This window comes from Leuresthes tenuis, unplaced genomic scaffold (assembly GCF_036924035.1).
Source record: "Leuresthes tenuis unplaced genomic scaffold, fLeuTen1.0.hap1 SCAF_7, whole genome shotgun sequence".
In the NCBI taxonomy this organism is placed as follows: Eukaryota; Metazoa; Chordata; class Actinopteri; order Atheriniformes; family Atherinopsidae; genus Leuresthes; species Leuresthes tenuis.
In genome coordinates this window covers 20,408,006-20,429,922 of record NW_027325361.1, presented here as the reverse complement: position 1 = coordinate 20,429,922, position 21,917 = coordinate 20,408,006, and the positions used below count along the sequence as shown (strand labels likewise).

General features: G+C 39.4%; 1 protein-coding gene across 1 annotated transcript; it reads left to right on the top strand.

Annotated features, from left to right (window-relative positions):
- The first annotated feature begins 3,980 nt into the window (after window positions 1-3,980).
- mef2b (myocyte enhancer factor 2b) lies at window positions 3,981-18,789 on the top strand. Its single transcript, XM_072389781.1, has 9 exons — window positions 3,981-4,188; window positions 8,353-8,428; window positions 10,461-10,664; window positions 10,909-11,037; window positions 11,164-11,353; window positions 12,124-12,272; window positions 12,514-12,628; window positions 15,115-15,226; window positions 16,758-18,789. The coding sequence occupies exons 2-9, from the start codon at window positions 8,375-8,377 to the stop codon at window positions 17,068-17,070; spliced, it is 1,266 nt and encodes a 421-aa protein (XP_072245882.1). The 5' UTR covers window positions 3,981-4,188; window positions 8,353-8,374; the 3' UTR covers window positions 17,071-18,789.
- The last annotated feature ends 3,128 nt before the right edge of the window (window positions 18,790-21,917 follow it).

Below are 21,917 nucleotides of genomic sequence, written 5' to 3'. Positions count from 1 at the left end.
TGGTAAAAGGCCCGTGTCTTCTTTTAGATTAGCCTACTTCTTATGCTGTGATATAGACAGCTATCCTCATGAAGTGATTAAAGGATTAACATAGTTATTTTTCAATAGGCCATCTGATTGTCTGCTGCCTGAGAGAAAGCATATGAACTCAAAAGTACTTTATAAATAACTGACAAGACAATTGATAGATTAAAAACAGCATAAAAATCAACCCGCGACCAGACGACTGAAAAGGCAGAGAATTCTTCCTGAGCAAAATGGGACCGTGGCAGGTGTGGATTTCAGCAAACGTTTGAGGAATTTGCAGCAGGGCAGCCTCCTTAGCTTACAGTACCTCTGTTAACGGAGAGTATCGCTTTTTATTCATTGTCCACCTCCTTAAGACTCTGAATCTTAACAAGTTGCCCAGAGACACTTTAATCTTTTACTTAAGTTACATCGTGGCCATGATTTGAAATGAGTCCCTGGTCCAAAATCTTGACGATTTAATTAAGCTATTGTGAATATTTATTCACACTTCTGGGCCACAAGCACCTTGTTGTATTTAAAGTCGATAACTTGTGTTACAGAGACCGTATTGTTCTGTTAAAGGTTGAGGAGTTGGTGGGGAGGTAAAGGTGTAACCCTTATTCTGTTGAGATGTAGATAAGGCTGTAGCTATAAAGGCTCACAATGTGAACAATTGCTCTCACACATGTACACTGACCAGGGAGGCTATTTCTGAATCCGACAGCTTCACCACATGCTCTAAAAGGGTCGTGGCTGATCTTGTCGAAAGCAGAAGTGAGAAGTTTCAGGAAAATGAAAAAAAAAAAAGGACTCGATACGTGAAGTTCTCAAAGGCACCCTTATCTCTGCACAGCTTCTACTTTATTGTATTTATCAGTAATTCTCATTAACACACAAATGGGACTGTATTTCCATTCTCGGGCGCTGCTCTGGTGAGATGCTCAGTGTTTAGAAGAAAAGTAACAAACAATGCAACTGCATAGACACCACACCTAGGAAAGAGAGAATTTCCCCTTTGCTGCAGGTGAAGCTCGCTATGTTTACAGTTAGAGATTTGCACAGTTCTCCTTCAGTTGATGGGGGCCACACAGATGAATCCTGAAGGTAAAGGCTGTGGCAGTCTGCAGGGATGTTGCTAACCATTGCATCAGGTGCTCAGTTAGAGACGTCTCATCGGATTTCAAACTGTGTGTCTGTGCGTAGACATAGCTCTATGTGTCCATGCCTGCATGTTGAAGTGTTTATCTGAGCGTCTGTGTGTATGACAGACAGAGAGAAATGGAGCTGCTTTCCACACTTACACAGATCATCTGTGCTAATAATTTGTCACCTTCTTATTTTTAGGAGTACATTGTTTCACCGCCCATGAATAGCCGATAATTCAGCTCATGCAGTGATTCAGTTATTACTGCTAAATATATCTGTTGACTAACAGCGTGTCTGCCCTCCATTTGCTTTTAATATTTAGATTGTGCCTTTTTCTTTTTCACACAGTACGTCCCCTGCTTTCATCAGTGATACCCAGGTCAGCTGATACGCATATATGCTTACAAATCTTCATGGGCTATGCAGCATTCTAACCAAAAGATTCATTTTTAAGTCTATACAGAAGCACAATGCCTTATTGCCACAGACACTGAACTCCTCGCTACCACATGTTGAAAGTTTGTTGAGATTATCAGCAACGGGAGTTACAAAATGATGCTGGCGACTCTGACCTCTCCCCAGGTGACACAGGTTGGCGGCCTTGTGATCAACTCGTCTACTGATGAAATGAAAATTTTGTGGACATTTATGACACTCAATTGATTGAATATTTTATGAAAGACCAAAGGGTGCATCGGTGGAGAGAATAACCATCGATTCAAAGCTTCTTATTCAAGTATTTTTGATCCAATAACAAGTGCATAATATACACAAAGATTAGAAATAAAAAAAAAATCTGTCATTGATCATTAAACTGTCATGTAGATTTTCAAAGAGACAAGACAGTTTAATACAGATTTCGGTGATAACTATAGAAAAAAAAAACATCCAAATGCAAATGCCATTAAATGCCATCTCTTTCACCAGAAGTATAACATTAAAGCAACATATGTGTCTTTGGTTTCCCATCCTCTTAGAGTCTGGGTAGGAAACAAAACAAAGCATAAATTTAATTAGCTACCCCCCAACCCCTTTTGATGAAGGAATGTTTAATATTTCCCACCATCACTCTGCCTCAGATATTCAGGTCAAAAGGTCTAAAAAGGAAATCACTCTGAAACGCTCACAACGTGCATCCTGTGCCCAAAGTGCACAAGCAGACATTGCTTTATACAGTGGCATGCAAAGCCTCGGACAGCATTTCTTTTGCTGAGCACACTTAAATGAGATGAACATGAACCGATCTCCAAACAGCATGAAGTTAAATACAGAATATTCTTGTCAACAAATCAAATTAAAGAGTTTATTAACTTACCATTTTAAAGTGGAAAAAAAGGAAAGAAGCAGCATTTTTGGTCTTAATCGGCTGTGCAGTCACTTGGGAGAAAATGCAAATGATGCAAATTTCAAACCTTTGAAATACTCCAATTTGTTGAACCTTGTCCAGATACTCAGCATCCATAAACACCTTCGAACAGCTGCTCATGGCACTTGAGAAATTAGAATGTCTGATGCCCGCAAAGTAGGGAAAGGCAATAAAACAATGGCAAAGAATTTATTTCAGTAGAAGACAAAAAAAACTCTCTGAGAGAGCTGCCTATAGGATTGCTGGCAAAGCATAATAAAACATTTCTGCAACAAGCAATGGTGTGCTCTAAGGAGGGAAAAAAAGGCAGCAGAAAGTCATGAAAACAACACCCCTCTGAGGGTTAAGCACAGGAGCAGTAGAGTAGTGCAGCGTTTGCTGCAACAAGTGACAAATTCATTAAATGAAACCTCACATCATGTGTAAAAACAACTTACAGTTAGAAAAGGTTTATGATCCCAAACACAACGGTGAACAAACCTCCATCAATTTTTAGTATGGCTTCCACACTCCAACTGTTTGTGCACAAAAAGAACAGACTTACACAACTACAAGCAGAAAGATTAAGGGAACATTTGTCCAAAAGCTTTGTTCCAGGTAAACAGACAATGCAGAATGCCCTTTTTAAAAAAACAAATCAGTCAGGACAGAAACACAAAATGTAGCATAATTTTGCACTGAATGTTAAGAATATACCGTTATCAACTTTATGCTTTTTTTGGAAATCTGGCTGTCTTTTTCTCTCTGTTCACTGTATCAGAAATTCATTTGACCAAATGTGTCTGTCTCTATATCAAAGACATAAACAAGGAGGTTGGATTACTAATCTGATGTTCTATGTTTTTTGTTAGTCTTTTTCATTTTTTCACTTTAAAAAAAAAGGATGTAAGATGTTCATCATATGATGGAAAGTAGCTACTTTAACAATCTTGAAAGTTTACACTTTTTCATGGAATACATGTTATTTACTATTTTCTATCATAAAATGTTATGGTGTTGTGTGGTAAAATGGAAACTGGAAACATACAACATACATATATATATACATATATATATATATATATATATATATATATATATATATATATATATATATATATATATATATATATATATATATATATGCAGTCGATATATCACAATGCTTTTCCTCTGCCCACTGTAATCTCTTTCACCTCTTGTGAGGAAATTCATTCAAAATCAAGCTTGTTTGTAAAAAGAAAAGTTCTCCTATAGACCAAACAATCTATTCTGCAAAGCAGCTGTAGGTATAGACAAACAAACTTAAAGTAGTCCAGTTTCTCTTGTGAATTTGCCCGCAGTTTATGGTATCGGGCGCTCATGAGGGCGGAAAGAAGGCGGAGGATGGCCACTGGAGTGTGTCCAATGGCACGAGCGGGGAGGCGGTGTGTGGCGACAGAGAGAGGCGGGCGGCAGCAGCAGCCAGCTGTTGGAGAGCAGCGCGCTGTTCTCCTCAACCATCCGCTGCGTCTGTATCAGGTGAATGTCTGTACATCAGCACAAGACTCGAGCGCACGGCAGAACACCTGCTCATTTCTTATAAGCACTTTGAACTTCGAGATCGATATCGATCAAGTGAGTGAAACAGTAAGCAGACCAAGCGCGTAAAAAGAAGTTGACTGACTCATAAGGACATCGAGGAGCAGGTGAGATCAGATGCCCTGCTTTTTCTTTTAAATGTGTTTGTTTGTTGTTGTTGTTTTACATACGCACTCATATATATGTGTATCTATCTTTTGGGTTTTAATGCCAAATGAGTAGTGTGTCCTTGGGTTTCCTGTGTGGCACGTTTCACGACACAGCTGTGAGTTAAGTACCTGTTGCTGCCTATGGATGAAGCTATATTAGAGAGGGGTGCTTGGCAACTCGGGGACAGACGGGCTATTCTTAAACGGCCTATTTTGACTGAAGTAAACAATTCATTAGGCCTAATCATGCACAATAATTTCAGCGTTGTATTCTTACAGTTTTTATTTTTAGCGCCAAAATAGCTCAGTGTACAAAAATGATTCTGAGCTCTTTGGAAATGGGCCCGTCCCACGACTCTGAGTCCATCCAACACAAAGTTGTTCAACTTTAAGCAGCATTACAGCTCACTTTGTTGCACATTTAATGTTTGTAAAATTTGGAACTATATTGACACTCCTCTTTATTTTGTAGTAGATTAGGAGTTATGAGCTAGATAGATAGATAGATAGATAGATAGATAGATAGATAGATAGATAGATAGATAGATAGATAGATAGATAGATAGATAGATAGATAGATAGATAGATAGATAGATAGATATATTTAGCAAGAAATGTAGTTTCTATCATTCTACCATAAAGTCATGAAAAAAAGGTTTTGCCTCTATTTATGTGAAGATCAAATGTCTTGTTCATGCCTTCAGTGTATGATGCCCTAATCAAAAATATCATGGCAATTCAATTATCTCCAGTTAAAATTAGACAAATATTTCCTCACCATTACTCTGCAAAGGCCCCATGAGTACATGAACTGTCTGACCGTGAGGGCGGCACACAAAAACAAATACACATACACACATACTTTTATGTACCCCTGTGGACTGGTAGAGGTAATTATAATTTGATCTAACTATCTTTGGTGTATTAATATGTTTATTTCTTTGATTTAGATTGAAATGCCATATAGGGAACCCCCATGACGGACCATCAAGTGTGATGTATTAATTCTCAAACATTTGAACGGGAAGCTTATTTTGCAAGGTTCAGTTTGGTCTCTACTGTTTTTAAGTTGGGATTGAGAGAATGTTTGTGGACTGTGTTACAAACTAGTTCATACAATTAGGGTTTATTTTTTTAATACTTGAACAAAAGCGTCTTAGACAGTCAACATGACAGCCCTGTTAGGCATTATCCACACTTTGCTGCTGTGAGAGTTTAGTATACCGTCATGATACATCAGTTCCTATTAGGTACAGCCGCCAGTCAACCGACAAAAATATAGAAACTGGAAAATACTATTCTTCTTCTCCACAGGTTAGGTCATGTTTTCTTTTCTATTCTATTATTATCATTATTATTGTTATTTACGCTCTAGCACCATTCTATTTGGTGACATTAAACAAATAAAAGTGCTGACAGATCTGTGGGATCTACTCTGGTACCACAGTAGTTATCAGCTACCTTGGATGATAATTGTTCACACGTTTATCATGTTTTTGAAACATCACCAAGCCACCATGCTCTGAATGACTCATGGAAGGAAAACCATTGAAGCCGAACCCTTAATACTTTACAGATGCCCTACTTTTTCCCCCTTCTCATTCATGCATACAGTGCACTGCAGCAAGACAAATGTTAAACAAGTCACTATACAGTACCAATAAGCGACCTGAAAACAACTAATCAAATCAGCTAAAACCATATTCTACTCTATGTTGATTTTCAAGCTTTTCTTTGCATGTGCTTCGTCGTCCTGGTGAGCTCCCCGGTGAATACTCAGAGGATCCCAGGGTATGTCAGAGAGAATGACTGGTGGTGCCCTGCTATGTTTCTGTGCTCAGTATTTGCCTCTGTCTCCCACTTGGGAGGGCATCTGAAAAAGCTGCTGTCTTTCAGTATAGAAGCCCAAGGGGTGACTGTGTATGTATGCAATTATTGCAGGACAGTGGCGGATTCTGTCTGGCATTCATTCCTCATCCTAGTACCTAAGTAAGAGCAGTGAAAAAGATCTGCTACTTCCTTTTTATGTCCCTCTTCTCTCAGAGATGACATGTTCAAAGGCCATTGAAGGTCATGAGGAGAAGGTGCGTGCGGCTGCCTGGCTAGTTGAGTACATGTGGAGGCCTCAAGTGGCAGTTGTCATATGGGAAAACATGTAGAATAAGCCTTGAGGCCCCGTAAGGCTTTTCCTGCCTAAGTTGGCCTTTAGGGTTTTGGTAAACCTGCAAAACCACGAAGAGCTCAGCTAACTCGGAGCTGTTTGGATGGATGCAGAGCTATATTTACTTAGCTACTCATGTGATTTCAAAGGGCTGTGTGTAGAGCGGATAGTTGTCATTTGGTTATTTCCTAGACAAGAGGAACCTTCTCTGAACCCACGAGATAAATATCTTTCTGCACTGTTTAGAACACATTTAGTTTGTTTAGTTCCACTTCCTTCTCTTCTCGCCATTAAAATGCCTTAATCTCAGTTTAAATAGTCTTACTTCTGGTCCAAAAAAACAGAACCGTTTGACTCATCTGCTGTTAATTCTTTGTCGTAGCTGAGTTATGAATGTGACAGACCAGTGCTGGTTAATGGGCTACCATTAGTCCATTACGTGCCTTTTTTTTTACCATAGTGATATAGGCAATATCTGAGTTTATCCACAGCTGCTATTGATGAGGTTTCTCTGGTCTGCAGGAGATTAAGTGCAGCAGTTTTGATCAAACTTTATAAGGTAATTGTGAGGGAAAAAGAGGTGGATTCCACCAGAAATGACCTAGATGCCTTTATGCCCAGCGTATGTTGAGGGACAACGGGTACTTCAGAGGTCGTGGGAACATGGGCGCCATATCCGTTCAGGCAGCATCAGCAGGGGCAGACAACTAAATATAGAAAAGTCCAATAAATGTCCAGAATTAGGGAAAAACCAGTGAAAATTCCTCTGGGCTTTGGAGAAGTACTGTATAGTCAGGTCAGAAGAGGCAGACCACCACTTAACAACATAACTCTTATAAAGATGTGCTCTTTATATGAGTTCTGTTATTATGTATGCATTTGATTTAGTTTTGTATGGTTGTATGGTGACTTAATGGCAGTCTCCTTAGATACAGAGGACATCAGCAAAAATATCCTGCTAATTTTTCTCTAGTATTAAGCCCTTTATGTACGGAACAAGAGCAGAGCTCTCTAAACCAAAAAGAAAAACAAGAAATTCAGGGGGTGTGGGTCTCAAAACATTCTCAAGCAAGCCACAATCCATCCATGTCTTTAACTTCTGCCCCTCCAAGTCCTGCTTTTTCTCTGACCTGGCTGTGCATGAGAGAAGAGTGGGTGGCTCTCAGCTTCAGCCATCTTTCAAAAACACACCGTTTTCCTTCTAATGTTTGGTTTCAGCTACTGCCTGCTGAACCTTTAAAAGGAGCTATGGACTGTATTTTTAACCCTGTCTCTTGGGGCCTCGTGGTGCAGTTGAGCACTGTGCTGCTGGCCTGGGGTTAACCCAGACTACGGGTGTCAGTAGGCGGACTGATGGCCCGGCAAGAGTCGCTCTAACTTTAGACCGCATCGCTTCATGGTGGTAAAAATAAACACCCTGCCCCTACCAAGAGGAAGAGACCTTAGTCACTTAGTCGCTGTTTTTTTTTCATCTAACTTTTATTTAACCAAGAATTAGAACTGTTGAAACTTTAAATATCTTTTCGAGATTCGAGATTGTCCAGACCACGACAGAAACAGAGTAATGCACACAAAATATGCATTTGCAGTAATTATTTACATGCACACATATGATAAAAGAAATTAAAATAAATAACTGACAGAAATTTGGAATCATATCAAATATAATTCGATATAATTTCCCTTCGGGGATAAATAAAGTATTTTTAATTCATTCATTTAATCTAAACATCAAAGCCAAAGAAACATGCAACATCAGCATATTTAAATGTTGCAATATTCACAGATCAAACTGTGGCAGCATTGGTCATAACATTTGCATTCCTGTTTAATATTTTCTTTAATAATTACAAACTTTAACTACTAGTGTCAAAAATCGTATTTATGGATAATGAAGTGAAAGGTAGCAACCAGAGCTTATTTTAGCCGTTTTGAATAAGTGCTTCTTTCTTCTTTCACAGGTTTCAGAGCATAACAGGAAAAATGGGAAGAAAGAAAATACAAATTTCTCGTATTCTTGACCAGAGGAACAGACAGGTGAGTCTGCACACAATATTCCACACAATAACTTTTTTAATAACGCATTTGCCTCAGCAATATTTGGACAGAGTTACATCACAATGCTTCTGAAATAATAGTTGATTACAAGATAAACAGAGATTGCTTCCAGCCACTCTGGTAGGATGATCAAATGCTTTTCTCTGCTGTGCATATTTTAAACTTTAGAAGATTTTAAAAGATTTTTGTAGGCTGCATGAAATTTAAGGAGCTCACTTGAGGCCCTGCAGAGTTCTGATGGACTCTGTCTAATAGTTTTCCCATAGACTTTAATGTTAAGTGGCAGGTGTGCCAGCTTGCAGGAAAAAAACAACTCAGTCACATAACCGAAAACTATGCATTCATGCTGATGAACGATTTTCAAAGTAATGCAGAGGGCGAGTGATCAAGTGTGCAGCATGTTTCATGTGTCTCGCTGACGGGGTCAGATATTTTCATGCGATACGCTGTGGCAGCGTGGCATTTAATGCAAGCCGTGATGTTTTCCTAACCCTAACCCTACTTGTTTTAAATACCTAAGCCTAACCATGTAATTGTCAATACCCAGCTCTGTCTTTTTTATATCTAATCTTCACAAAATAATTTTTCACATGTAAGACAGCCGTGAAACAGTGAGTGAAAGAGCAAGAAAATAGTGACCAAAAAACCCCTAAAAAACAACATTCTAAAATTAATGAAAGTGTTGGTAGAAAGCAGTCAAACCACCAGCTGAATATTGACTATAACATGAGCTGCTGTGATCCTGTCTTACTCTGGAGACTTTCTCCCGTACAGAAGGAGAAAAAACAAATCAATAGATATGGTTTAAGTGACTGTATTATGTCTTGCTGTGAGACTGAAAACAATGCTTTGAATAACATAAAACCCTCACTTTGCCTTTTGAAGTTTATGAAAGGAATATAATCAAGATAAAATGACAATTTTGTTGGAAATATTTAACTGTCTTGTGTTATAATTCCAGTGCGCTGCTTTCCTTTGCAGCGGTCTGCCTGCTCAAAGTCTTTATACTTTGTTTTAGAGAGGGAATACCAGAAAAGGTTTTTCTTTCTGTTCTTATTTAATCTATTGATATAGATGTAGATATTTCAAAAGTCCATGAGTTATTATATTCAGTGACCATAAGCTAATTGGAATAACTGTAATAATTGTTGCAAGCATGATTTTCAAGGGCTAAGAAGCAGCTGTAGATAAAAGCTTTGCATCCGCTGATAATGTAAATCTAACAAAATCCAAAACAGCAGTAAAAGCGTGAGAATTATGCAGTGCGGTACAGAACGGTACAATTGTTCTCTTTTACAGTGAGCAAAGTGAAGTGAGAATAGAAAAAAAAAGCCGACGCTGAAAGAGGAAACACGGTTATAGTCTAAAATAAAGATGTATTTTACATGTGAGGAATTTTTGTAACAGATTAATGAATGACAAATCTGATAACAGATTATACATACAATATAATCTCCATGACAGATTTCAGATGTGACGTTCTTCTCAGACACAGTCCACTGTGACGTTTGTGTAATAATGAGGAGTTAGACACATCATGTAGATAGTTTATTAATATGACAGCATGTTGATGTAACCAGAAAACAGCGAGAAAACAAGCTGTTTGAAAGTGCTGGTAAACACGATCGGTCTCTGGTCTGATCTTTATCGTTCTTTTCCTATCTGATATGAGTGTCTGAGAATTGAAAGTGCTGTTTGCTGTAGAGATAGTAAAGCCTTTCCGGGCGAAGTTGGGACTTTTGGTACACACACTTGAATGTCATGGCTGTTATTATTTGCAAGTGATCCGTTTGGATTTCAGGGTTCAGATTTCAGTTGGGAAAAGGAATGTTTTTAGATTCCTCCGAAAAGCAGACGGAAATAATTACGCTACCGTAGTTCTGTTTTTTTTTTTCATTTCTATCATAAGCGACCATCCTGTCTCTACTGCTTTGTTTAGAACAGTCGATGACTGTGTTCTGGTGGCGCAGACGTCCTCATTTTTTCAATCTTTTTTTTTTATTGCTTTTAGGTCACCTTCACCAAACGTAAGTTTGGTCTGATGAAGAAGGCTTATGAGCTGAGTGTGCTCTGTGACTGTGAGATCGCCCTCATCATCTTCAACAGCACTAATCGTCTGTTCCAGTATGCCAGCACTGACATGGATAAAGTTTTGCTGAAATACACAGAGTACAGCGAGCCACACGAGAGTCGCACCAACACAGACATATTGGAGGTACTCTCAGAACTACTTCTAATGTCAAATATTCTAATATACAGATAGAGATGAAAGTCATTATAATGTCTTTCCTATTTCCTATTCATTTGATCTGTTGTGAGAGGCATGATAGAGCTTCAGGTTGCAAATTCTATGAAAAATCAGCATAGACTGTTGCATCTCACTTATCATTCTTGCAGTTTTGAACTATTATGTCATCGTTGTGGATAATTTTCCACATGTGCTCTCTGTTCCGTGTCAGACCCTGCGTAGGAAAGGCCTTGGTCTGGATGGCTCAGAGCTTGAAAGTGAGGAGAGCGTACAAGCGTCTGCAGATAAATGTCTCCTCAGTGAGGGCATGGATCTTTCTGTGGCTCGCCAGCGCTTCTATGTCAGTCCAAACACGCTTTTGTTTTCACACATTCAACACAAACGTGCATAGATTTTGAGACACGTATGTGCAGAAATGAATTTTTAGGTCATACTAATTTCCATGGGATTTATATTTACTCCTCAGGGTCCTTCGCTGCTCTCACCGGAGGCACAATTCCTGGTGTCTGCAGGTTGTGAGAACGGTTTCCCCAACTCCTCTGCATCCAGCATGGCCTCCCACAGACCCCCAAGCTTTAAACCTCTGAGCTCAAGACCAGGCTCTGCCAGCCCTGCTGCATCACGTGCACACACTGCATTCATGTCTCCACATGCAGGTTAACCTGGAACGTCTTGTGAAAGCTACACTTAATTCATATTAATGACAAAGATAAATATTTACTGTAATTTATCCTCTGCAAAAACTTGCTATCACTGGAGATCTTATAGTACTCAGTGCTGTATCTTTGTATGTAACAAATGTATGTGTTCAGTGCATATTTATTTATAGGTCCAAGTTTAAGCAATGCTATGTCAGTAAGAGTTTCATTTCAAAATGAAAGGTTCGAAGTCTGCTGAATGAAGAATATTTTTTGTAAATAATTTTTGTAATAAGGACCGGAGAATGAAGTGTTATCTGTCTTGAGTTGGGGAAGAGTTTTTACATGAAAATCCAACTGCAACTCTTTTAGTTTCTCACCAAAGCTTTCAGTAAAATTCACAAGTAAACCATCTGTGCAGCTGGCTGTGAACTCACAGGAAGTGTGTGTGCGTGAGTGTGTATCTTCACCAATCCACACATACAGTCAGCCTGCTGTGTGAAACTGGCCCTCCACCAGTGTAACAACAGTTCTAACCAGTTCTGTGGTTTCTATACAGAATGTGTCACACTTGCCTGTCATATCAACCTCTTTTACACTTTAACTATTTGGATGCATTATGATGTCATTAGACATTTATCATCTGCTTTCACAGTATTTCTAAATGGAGCATTATGATTTTGCTTTGAAATGACACAGATTTAGGGTTTGCGATCAAATCAGAACTGATCTGATGATGAAAATGATCTTGTCTTTTTCACTTCCTGCCCCTTTATTTCACTGTTTAGGAATTGGCTACTCTGTGTTCTCGCATGGAAACCTGAATCGAGCTCTGGACATGAAAAGCCCTCCTCCTCTGAACCTGGGCACTGAGAACCTTCGGGCAGATGCTGTTAGTCAGGGCATGGTGGGCGCACGAGCAAACCACAACTCTGCTGTGAGTAGCTGAGCTGCTGCTATCCAGTGTGATAGACACAAATAGATGTCATAGAATTTACCACAAACAGCATGTAGTAGGACTTCCTCTAAGTGGATGGATATGCCACACATTGTCCTGCAAACTCAAAAGACATTTCAGTTTTTTTACACACTCACACCTCTCACCATTGAGTGACATCATTGTATCACTATAGTATTGATATTTTCAGTATGATTGTTTCCATCTCTCTGATCATCAGAGGGGTCTCTTGTACCAGGGCCTGCACAGCAGCAGCTCCATGGTGGCCATGGGGAAAGCAGGCTTCCTGAGTCACACTTTAGGAGGCTATGGCCTTCCCTCCACTGGATCCTCTGGTATGTGTACTTTGAATCATCTACTCTGTGGTAAATGTACAACTGCAATTACAAAACAATTGGTGTGTTGCTTACTATGGTAATAAAAACAAAATTCAATTATTTGCACATCTGATTAACCAATATTTTATTGACAAGAGAACATAGAGTAGGAAATATTGCAAATCTTAAGAAGTGAGAGACATTTTACTATCCATCCACCCATTTTCTATACCTGCTTAATCCGTCGGTCAGTTCGCGGGGGGGTTGGAGCCTATCGCAACGGTCATCCGGCGAGAGGTCAGCAGTCCATCACAGGGCCACACAGAGACAAACGAGACAAACAACCACACATGCCCATATTCACTCCACAATTTTAGAATCACCAATTAACCTAACATGCATGTTTTTGGACAGTGGGAGGAAGCCAAAGTACTCGGACAGAACCCACGCATACACGGGAGAACATGCAAACTCCACACAGAAAGGCCCCAGGTGGGAATCAAACCTGGAACCCTCTCGCTGTGAGGCGACGGTGCTAATCACCACACCAGACATTATACTATTTCATGAAAAAACTTGATGGCAGCAACATGTCTTAAAAAAGTTGGTACAGAAGCATCTCTGCCACTGTGCAGCATCCCTTTTTCTGTTAGTGTCTGTAAACATCTGGGACTAGCTGGACTTTTGGCCGAGGGGTGTACCATATATGATTGTCCCTTGTCTAATACAGGATTCTAGCAACTGGGTTTTCTTTGTTTTATTTTGTGTTTCATGACGTACCAATTTTTTTAAATCACTGAAAGATCTAGACTGCATGCAGGCCAGTCCAGCACCAGAACTCATCTGCTATGAGGCCAAACTGTTGTAATGAATAATTGCGATATGTTATTTAGCAGCACCGTCGCCTCACAGCAAGACGGTTCCTGGTTCAAATTGCATCTGGAGCCTTTCTGTGCTGAGTTTGCATGTTCTCCCTATGTTTGCAGGGGTTCTCTCCGGGTACTCCCGTTTCCTCCTGTTGAGTCTGACAGTTGGAAGTTCACTGTCTTGTTTTTCAATTTTTGAAGCGTTTCTAAGATTTGCAGTAACTTTACCTTCACCACTTTTGAGTGGAGACCTCATTCGCCACTTTTGCCCCCAGCTTGTCCATCTTTTGAATGCCATACATACAATGTCATATATCACAGAACATGTCAAAAATATGACAAGGGGCACAAATGACCAAGATTACTCAAAAGCGCACGCTGCATCAGCTACTGTGAAGCCACCTTTGGCACAACCAGTTGTACATGAGGCTGAGAACAGACCCAGAAAGTAACCTTTATTTTCCTCTATAGCAAACACTGCCTCATTTGCAAATCAGACTTCCCCCCCTTCACTTGTCTACATCACCATGTTAGAATTTCCGTAATATCTGCCTAGTGGCTTGTTTGTCAAATCTCAAAGAGAGGGTGTGGTTGAATCCTGTTGTCTTTTCCGAAGCTCTTCTACTTGATAAGGTTATGGAAACATTACAAGGTTTAGAAAAGATGGTAGAGAAATTTGTGTGGAAAAAACAACCAGGCTGCAACTAGAATCCGACCACACTACACTAAGCTGTGTTGTGGGTCAGCATTATTGCACCTGTTCTATAAATATTCTACAAAAACTGCTTTAGATACTTCGTCAAATGCAGTCTTATCACTTTATTACACTATATCATATGTATCATATTCGTATAATAAGATATTAATCATTACTTTGTTATCCAGGTTCGTATTTAAGAAAGAAATGAATAAGGCTCAAAAGTTAAATCGTTGCTGTCTTCGGCTGCTCACACTTAAAGTTGCAACTGCAAGGAATTGTGGGACAGAAATATATGTTATTTCAAAAAGGATGTTTCCTATTCTAGAATAAAGCTGGTTTAAGACAGTCGCACTGTGGCTACATGGAAAGCCCATCCAGATTGCATGTGGACCGGCTCACCCAACACACTTCCATCATAATTAATGAAAGTGTCTGTGCAGCCACAGCATTGCCTTAGCTTAGCTTAGCATAAAACTGCTAAAAAGGGTAATAGATAACTGTCTATGTTGTAGAATCCAGCTCTTAGCTTGAAAACTTACAAAGAAGGCTGATTTTCTCATTTTTTTCATTAGTACAACATCATGTTTCTTACAGGGGTTTATACAGTTCTATTTTTAGGCCAGTCTTAATAAGGCCCTTAATTTTCTGCTAGTGTCCTGGTGCCTTGTGACAACCTATTTCCAATCGCTATACTCAGATAGAAATAGTCCATTGACTACATCACACCGAAGGAAATGTTCATTTGTGACATCGAGAGCCAGATTTGTCCATATTTCTAGGCTATGCTACATAAAAGTAACTCTCAATGTGGTCAGCAAACCAATGAGGATATTTCAAATGACTCATGACAATGGGCTATTATTTTATTACCTTAGGCTGATATGTTAAAATCTTCTGTCACTGAACATTGAACATCCATGTCTGTTTCTTTGTTCCAGAGTACAGCCAACCCGGCTTTTATCACTCTGTTAGTTTACAACGAGGAACAGTAAACCCCTGGCAACCAACGCAACCGCCTCAGGAGTCCCATGGGCCTCATATAAGTTCAGGGTAAGATCCATTTTGCAGATAAACTCCTGTATAAACATAAGTTGGTACCTGCAAATGTTTACTGGATGAATGTTTCTTTTTTCTGTTTTTCTGTAAGCTTCAGTGAATCTGAACCAAAAACATAAACCTATACAGCAACATTCTCATAATGCTATCAAACGTCAGCTCAAGGCAACTAACCGTAGCAAATAATGCAAATTATGTTTGGCGATTCAGTTAGCTTTCTGACAAAGATCAAAACACACAAAAAAGACAAAACCATTGCATTAATGAGAGGATTTATTCACAAGGGTCAATATCCAACTGGAGCAATGATGCATGAGCTTAATATATTAAACAGAATCAGAATTAGAAGATGATATCCTCAGAGGCAAATCAACTGCTTGTGTTCCCTAAGAGACAGAGAAAAGGGAAGGTTTGGTTTTACCATTCTGGTCTAGCAAGGGATGAAAGACAATTAAAGAGGTGAGCAAACTTATTTGCTATGCCATTAAAATTAATTCAAAAACAGTAATAAAAGTAAAAATAAAATCATGATAGATGAAGTTACAAAACACATTTGAAAGAAAGCAAAACTGTTACATATGCAAAAAATGTGGAAAAGGCAGCTGGATCCAGGTTAGAAGAAAAGGAAACTTAAAAGAGATGAACAAGAAGAGCCACGCAAAGCAGACTTACTTGGATGTCCTTCTTAGGTGATTATTATAGTGATGAACGTCACCATTGACTCGACACCCACGTCCTTTCTCTGAGACAAGTTTCTACTAACTTGGAGTTTTGTTTCTGACAGGCAAAAACCACATTTCCCCCTTTGTTATAAACTAATAAACAGAGGAAAAGAAAAAAATGACTCCTTCAGTAGTTACTTAATACCTCCACATACTGGAATCCCCTGGTTTTGGTTTAATGCTGTAAACAAATGTATCGGGTTTGCACTTTCTTTTAGGGGGCTGTGAAATGAAATAGTATTTTACATGTTTCTGTCCAAAGAAAACAGAAAGGACATTGAAAATGACATCATGTGACTTTACAGCATCATGAAACTCCTTATCACAGTATACCACAAAACAAGCTCTTTATCCTCTGGTGTAGGAGACTGTTTGATGCTCGGTTTAACCAACATGAACACAAAGTGAAGTTTTGACTTTCAACATTATTTTACCATTTTTGGATTCTGACAGAAAGTTTTCTGTCAGCCATTTTCTTTTAATCCAGATCTCAGCCAGATCTGTATCAACAATACGAAGGAGAGTAAAAATGTATCTAAATATTTGTTTTAAAAAAGTCAAATGAAAATAAATTGTGTATGTTGACATATAGTGAAAGAGCATAGATTAAAAGTACAATCCTAGAAAAAGCTGTTTTGGCTACAGTATATATATATATATTTTAGTGTCATATTTAGATATTGAATCTCATAATTTTTCATAAATGATTTTAAAGAATCATTGTGACTTTTTTTATGAAATACTGATGAATGAATGTTGTGTCCACACTTTTTTTTTTCCCTCCATCTCCTTGTTGTATCTAGGATGTCCAGTGGGGGGTGCTCCTTCCCCTCTCAGTCTTGCTCCTCAAACTCTCCACATCTGCCCTCCCTCAACCTCAGCATCAAATCGGAGCGGAGCTCTCCTGAGCACATGTCCTCACCTACCTCCCCTCCTCTACACCACCTCAGGCAGCATTCTCCAATGAGCAACCCTGATTCGGCTCACCGTACCCCCCCTGAAATTCAGTCTGCCAATGGGACGAAGGAGTTTCCCAAAGCCAACTACCCACAAGATGGAGAGGAAGGAGGGCAGTCGCTCAGGCAGTTACACATGAGTGACGGCTGGCAGAGATAGCCAGCTGCTGCAGTCTGCCACCATCTCCCATTCAGCAGCCACCAACAAAACCAGATGGGGTCGAGATGTGTCCCCGACGTCCCAGAACAAGATGCCCCTCTTTGTCTCCTCACACAGAGCTGGTCTCTCAGAGAATTCTTCTCTGCTTCACTTGCTTAATCCCACGAGGAGACGGATGAGGAGACTGATACATACAGACTTTTACTTCTTTTTTTTGTTTTTGTTAGATTTAGTTTTCCGTGTGGTGAACCAAAATACAATAAGAAACGTGTTTGTTTTGCTCCGTGACTTTGTTAGAGTTATCTACGGCAGGACAGTGGGACCAACTGAGTTTCTCCCAAAGAGTAAAACACATCTGCAAGCATACCTGGCTTTCAGTGCAACAAAAGCGTTAAGAAATTCAGAGCTTGTCAGAAAAGAACAAAAAAAAAAAGATAAATGTTATAATAAGACATATAATAGTCAGTTATTACTGGAGGCTTGGCCTTCGTTGAAATAGTGAAATATATCTGAGCATTTAAAATGAGACGATTCTCTCTGTTTTTTAAGTCTGTCTTAGACAAAAAAAAAATGTTCTTAATCACTGTCTGTAAGAACCATGGTCAAAGTCTTAATATCTGAATTCAAACAGGAAATACTGGGTATGAAATCCATTGTCTTTATTCTATGTCAAGTTAAAATGACTAGTTAAGCTCTTGGCACCAGCAGGCTCAGTTACACTTCATCACCGTGCTTCGGTTAAAGGATAGTCGAGTGTATTTACAGGAAATATTTTGTGCCAAAGCAAATGCATTTGGAAGTAGTTCTTTTCTAAAAAGTCCAAATTATAGACAATATCCACTGGGCTCATCTAACTCACAAAGAACTTTTTGAGCTGCGGCCTTTGAGAGCACTGCTTGAAATAAAATGTTTTAATCTAATAAAATTTTTAGGGCGAACAGTTTAGTGTCTGATTGGGAAAAAAAAGGAGCCCTGCTCTCAAATCAGATCATTTTTACCCACGATTAAGGACAGCATACCTCCACACGCAGGCCCTCAAAGGATCTCTTTTGGGCCAGTATAAACCCGAGGAAACAGCAGTAGCCAAAAGCTTTTTTCGTTGAAAGCTGTTGAAGAGAGACCCCATCCCTATGAATGACGGTTTTGTTTCAGGTTCGTGCTTTAAGCTTTGATTTGTTTTATTCCTCAAAATGACGGTAATCATCTTTACTTTTTCAGTTACAAAACTATTGCATGAACACCCTCCTCATGCAGTGCACTCACCTCTTGCAACAGCCAAAAGATGTTTATTTTTTTTGTCATTTGGTTCATTTAGGCTTTTAGCTCATGATGCTCAGAAATGTGCTCGATAAATTTCTCTTAGAGTGTATAGGATATCTCACGGAAAGCACAATTTTATCTGGTTTCATTATCACTGTACATATCCGTGTGTGTTTTACTGATGCATATTCAAATTCTGTTCTGCACTAGACAAAATCGCGTCATGCTACTTCCACTGATTGTCCTCTAGAGGTTTCACACCATCACAGTGAATGGGACTAGAAAGTGCAGAGAACACAAGCCTTCAGTGTGAGCGATTTAAACGTGATTATCCTATCATGAATCTCCATGACAGGACAAAAGTTCACCAAGATGACATTTAGCAAACACATCCTGACTAACTTTATAGAGATTCGGTGAGCAGAGGTCATCACATCAAAGTTCTGTTGTAGAAATAGCTCTCTTCATTTAAAAAAAAAAAATTTTTTGCCCTATCAACTTGATATGAGCAGTGAAAATTCATGTTATCAGTATTCTTAAGTTCTGGCTTGATTACAAATTTTTATTTCCCATGTTTGCTGAATTCTTCACTAGCAGAACAGAAACTGATTTTCATTCATTTCTTGTGAGCCCTTTTAAATGATGATGATAATAATAATAAAAGAAATCATTTGTAACTTTGACCCGACATGAGTTTTATTTTGTTCAACGCATGAAATTTAGTTTGATATCTGTCTTTGGGAACAAAACGTGATTCTAATACAGTTTTTTGGTTGTTGGTTTTTTTTTTCAGTGTAAAGCAGATAAAATGTCTCTTCCGTGTAGCTTTCATGTGTCCTTTCATCTTTTCTTTTTCACCTACGTTTCATCTTTTGAACATACACACACTCACTCCCTCATTATCATGTCAGCACCCTGTCAGGCAGCTCAACACGCAGCCACCAAATGAGGGGAACAAGAATGGACCACTTAAAAGCCTGGAGACCTTTATGTCTTTAAAAAAAAAAAAAAAAAAACGCATAAAAAGGCTAATTTCCACAGCTGGTTGTCTCAAAGTAACCATGCCTGAGCGTTTTCATGTGACACCCCTATAGAGCATTTACCTGCCTTTTGATTTCAACTAACAACCAAAAGAGGGCACATGGAGGAGTTCAGACCAGCCAGGGCCATTTTTGTCGCCTCCCCTCCCTAAATGAAAAGACTGTCACTGGGGTCATGTCTGGTCTGCTCCCTTGAGACCAGGCTAGGTCCAGTCTGTTGGTCATATCTGAATCCTGCACTCACACACACACACACACACAGACATCCTGGTCTCTATAGCAACCACTGCCAGCCATGATTGCCTGACTTGGCATGCTGCAGACTGAAGGGGCCTGAGGCCTCCAGCACAGATGCACTCAGGTAATGTGATTATATGAATGTGTCAGCCCTGTCACCTTTTAGTTCGTTAGGCCGGACTCTAACACAGACCTGCCAGGGAGGAGCAGGGCTGGCTGTAGGTGAAAAATTCAAGAATCAAATGGTGCAACTAGAAACATGATCTAAAAGCAACACAACCGTTGTCTTTGGAAATTTTGATATCTGAACATTGAGTGTCATTGTAATTGTTATCGTCCACTGAACCATGACTCTAAAGGCAGTGAGGAGCCCGTCCCTCTCTAACTTGGGCGGCTTTTGTGGATCTTGATCAGGCGTGGAAATCAAATAATATCACCAATGAATCATGTCAGCTTTCAAACAAGGAGCCTCTCCAGTCTCGTGCCAATGAGAGGCCGCGCTCCTCAAACTGCTTTAACGGATTGGTAAATATGAATGTTTTAATGTCGCATAGTTCCTAAAGCAAGTTTGTATGTTGTGAACACCTGTCAAGTCCAGAAAACATAACATTTGCTACAGCAAAGTCGAGTGGCCACAAACTTTTTTCTTCCCAGACTGTTGAGGGGCATTAGGTTCATAGTAATCAGCAGCGATTAAAGAATGATCTTCTCAGGAGGCTGGGGTCAGAGATCAGGACCCCGCACAGCGGCTAGACAGGGGTATTGTGATGCAGGATCTCTTTTGTCGAACGGAGCAGCAGTTTTTAAAAAGAAATGCTTTATCCCACGCTCCACGAGGGAAGGGTGAATTAAGCGAAAACTCCTCAATTATACAAAAAAAAAGATGATTTTTTTTCAGTTTTTATTGAGCTGCGCACACATACGAAAAAAAGAAAAATATATATTATGAACAAACAGGCTTTAGCCAAAGATTTTGCACACCATGCGTTCGGAAAAATTTCAAAGCAACATTCTCATATGAACTTCACAGTGTAATGATATCAGGAAATACAACAACACTTTAATCACATAACAAATCAAAGGCTCACTCAAACAGAATACAATGAACATTCAGAATGACAGCGGCCGTGTCACTTTTAAGAAACAAAGGTTATGAGAGGAAATGCATCATAAATAAATAAATACAAGGCGCTGACTAACGTACCTGAGTGACTGGCTAAAAACTGCGGTTAATCAAGACACTGCAAGTAAAAATTGCTGCTCACGGTAGTGTTTGAAAACGTATTCCAATGAAAGAAATGCGGGTGAAGCCTTAAATTACGCAATTCCACTAAATACATATAAACAGGGAGAAAAGAGACGCGACTCTAAACCCCTGAGCTCCCAGGCACTTTGGATAAAAAGCAACAAATGTTCAGCGTTTGGGTTTCACACACTAATAACTACCCACAACGTCAGCGCGTTGTTGCAGAAAAAGAGAAAATAGCAGAAAGAAACAAAAAGACAGAACGAAATCAATCATTTAGCACTCGTGAATCGGTTCTTTGAAGGACACAAAGTCCCTCACAAAAAAAAACATCTTTCTACTCAGGGAGGAAGTACTAAAATCAGCCCTGGTACCATTAAATATCTTATATGCAGCATTTTACACTAGTCCTATGGAAAAAATAAAAAATAAATCAGATCACACCAACGCAGATATTTGTGAAAAGTTACAGAAGATTTTCTCATACAGTAGCTGGAGGATAAGCTTGGGGCCTGTATGACAAAGTGCAGTTGGCTTGCTGGCTGCTTCCGGGCTCCGCTTGGGTTTCCTGCCACTGTGTATGCAATACTGGCGAACTTTTACACCGTGGTAACACGTTGCACGACTCTCTGCATTTACAAGTCTAAAAATCACTTTTCTGAACGCGTCTAAAAAGCCGAATTTAAAAAAGGCATTTGTTGCCTACAAATGATTCTTTAGCTTAGTTTTACCTTTCTGAATACCAGCTTTTGATAATGGTTAGTCGGGTGTGAAACTGCCAAACTCGCCGTTAGGTGGGTGTTCTGCAGATATGTTACATGGCGACGTAGATGAGTAACAGCGAAACAGTGGACATTTGAAATGAGGCGTTTATGACAGCTCAGGAGCCTTGTTTTCTGTGAGGAATGTGAACTTTGCAGACGCTTTGCAGACACACTAAATGAGAGAAAAAAAAGATGATATGGCCTCCAGTCTTAGCATTTTTCTTTTTTATGGAGTTTTAATCAATAATTCAACTAAGAAGATGGGGGGGAGGGGGGGGGGGGGGCTATTTGTTCATTAAC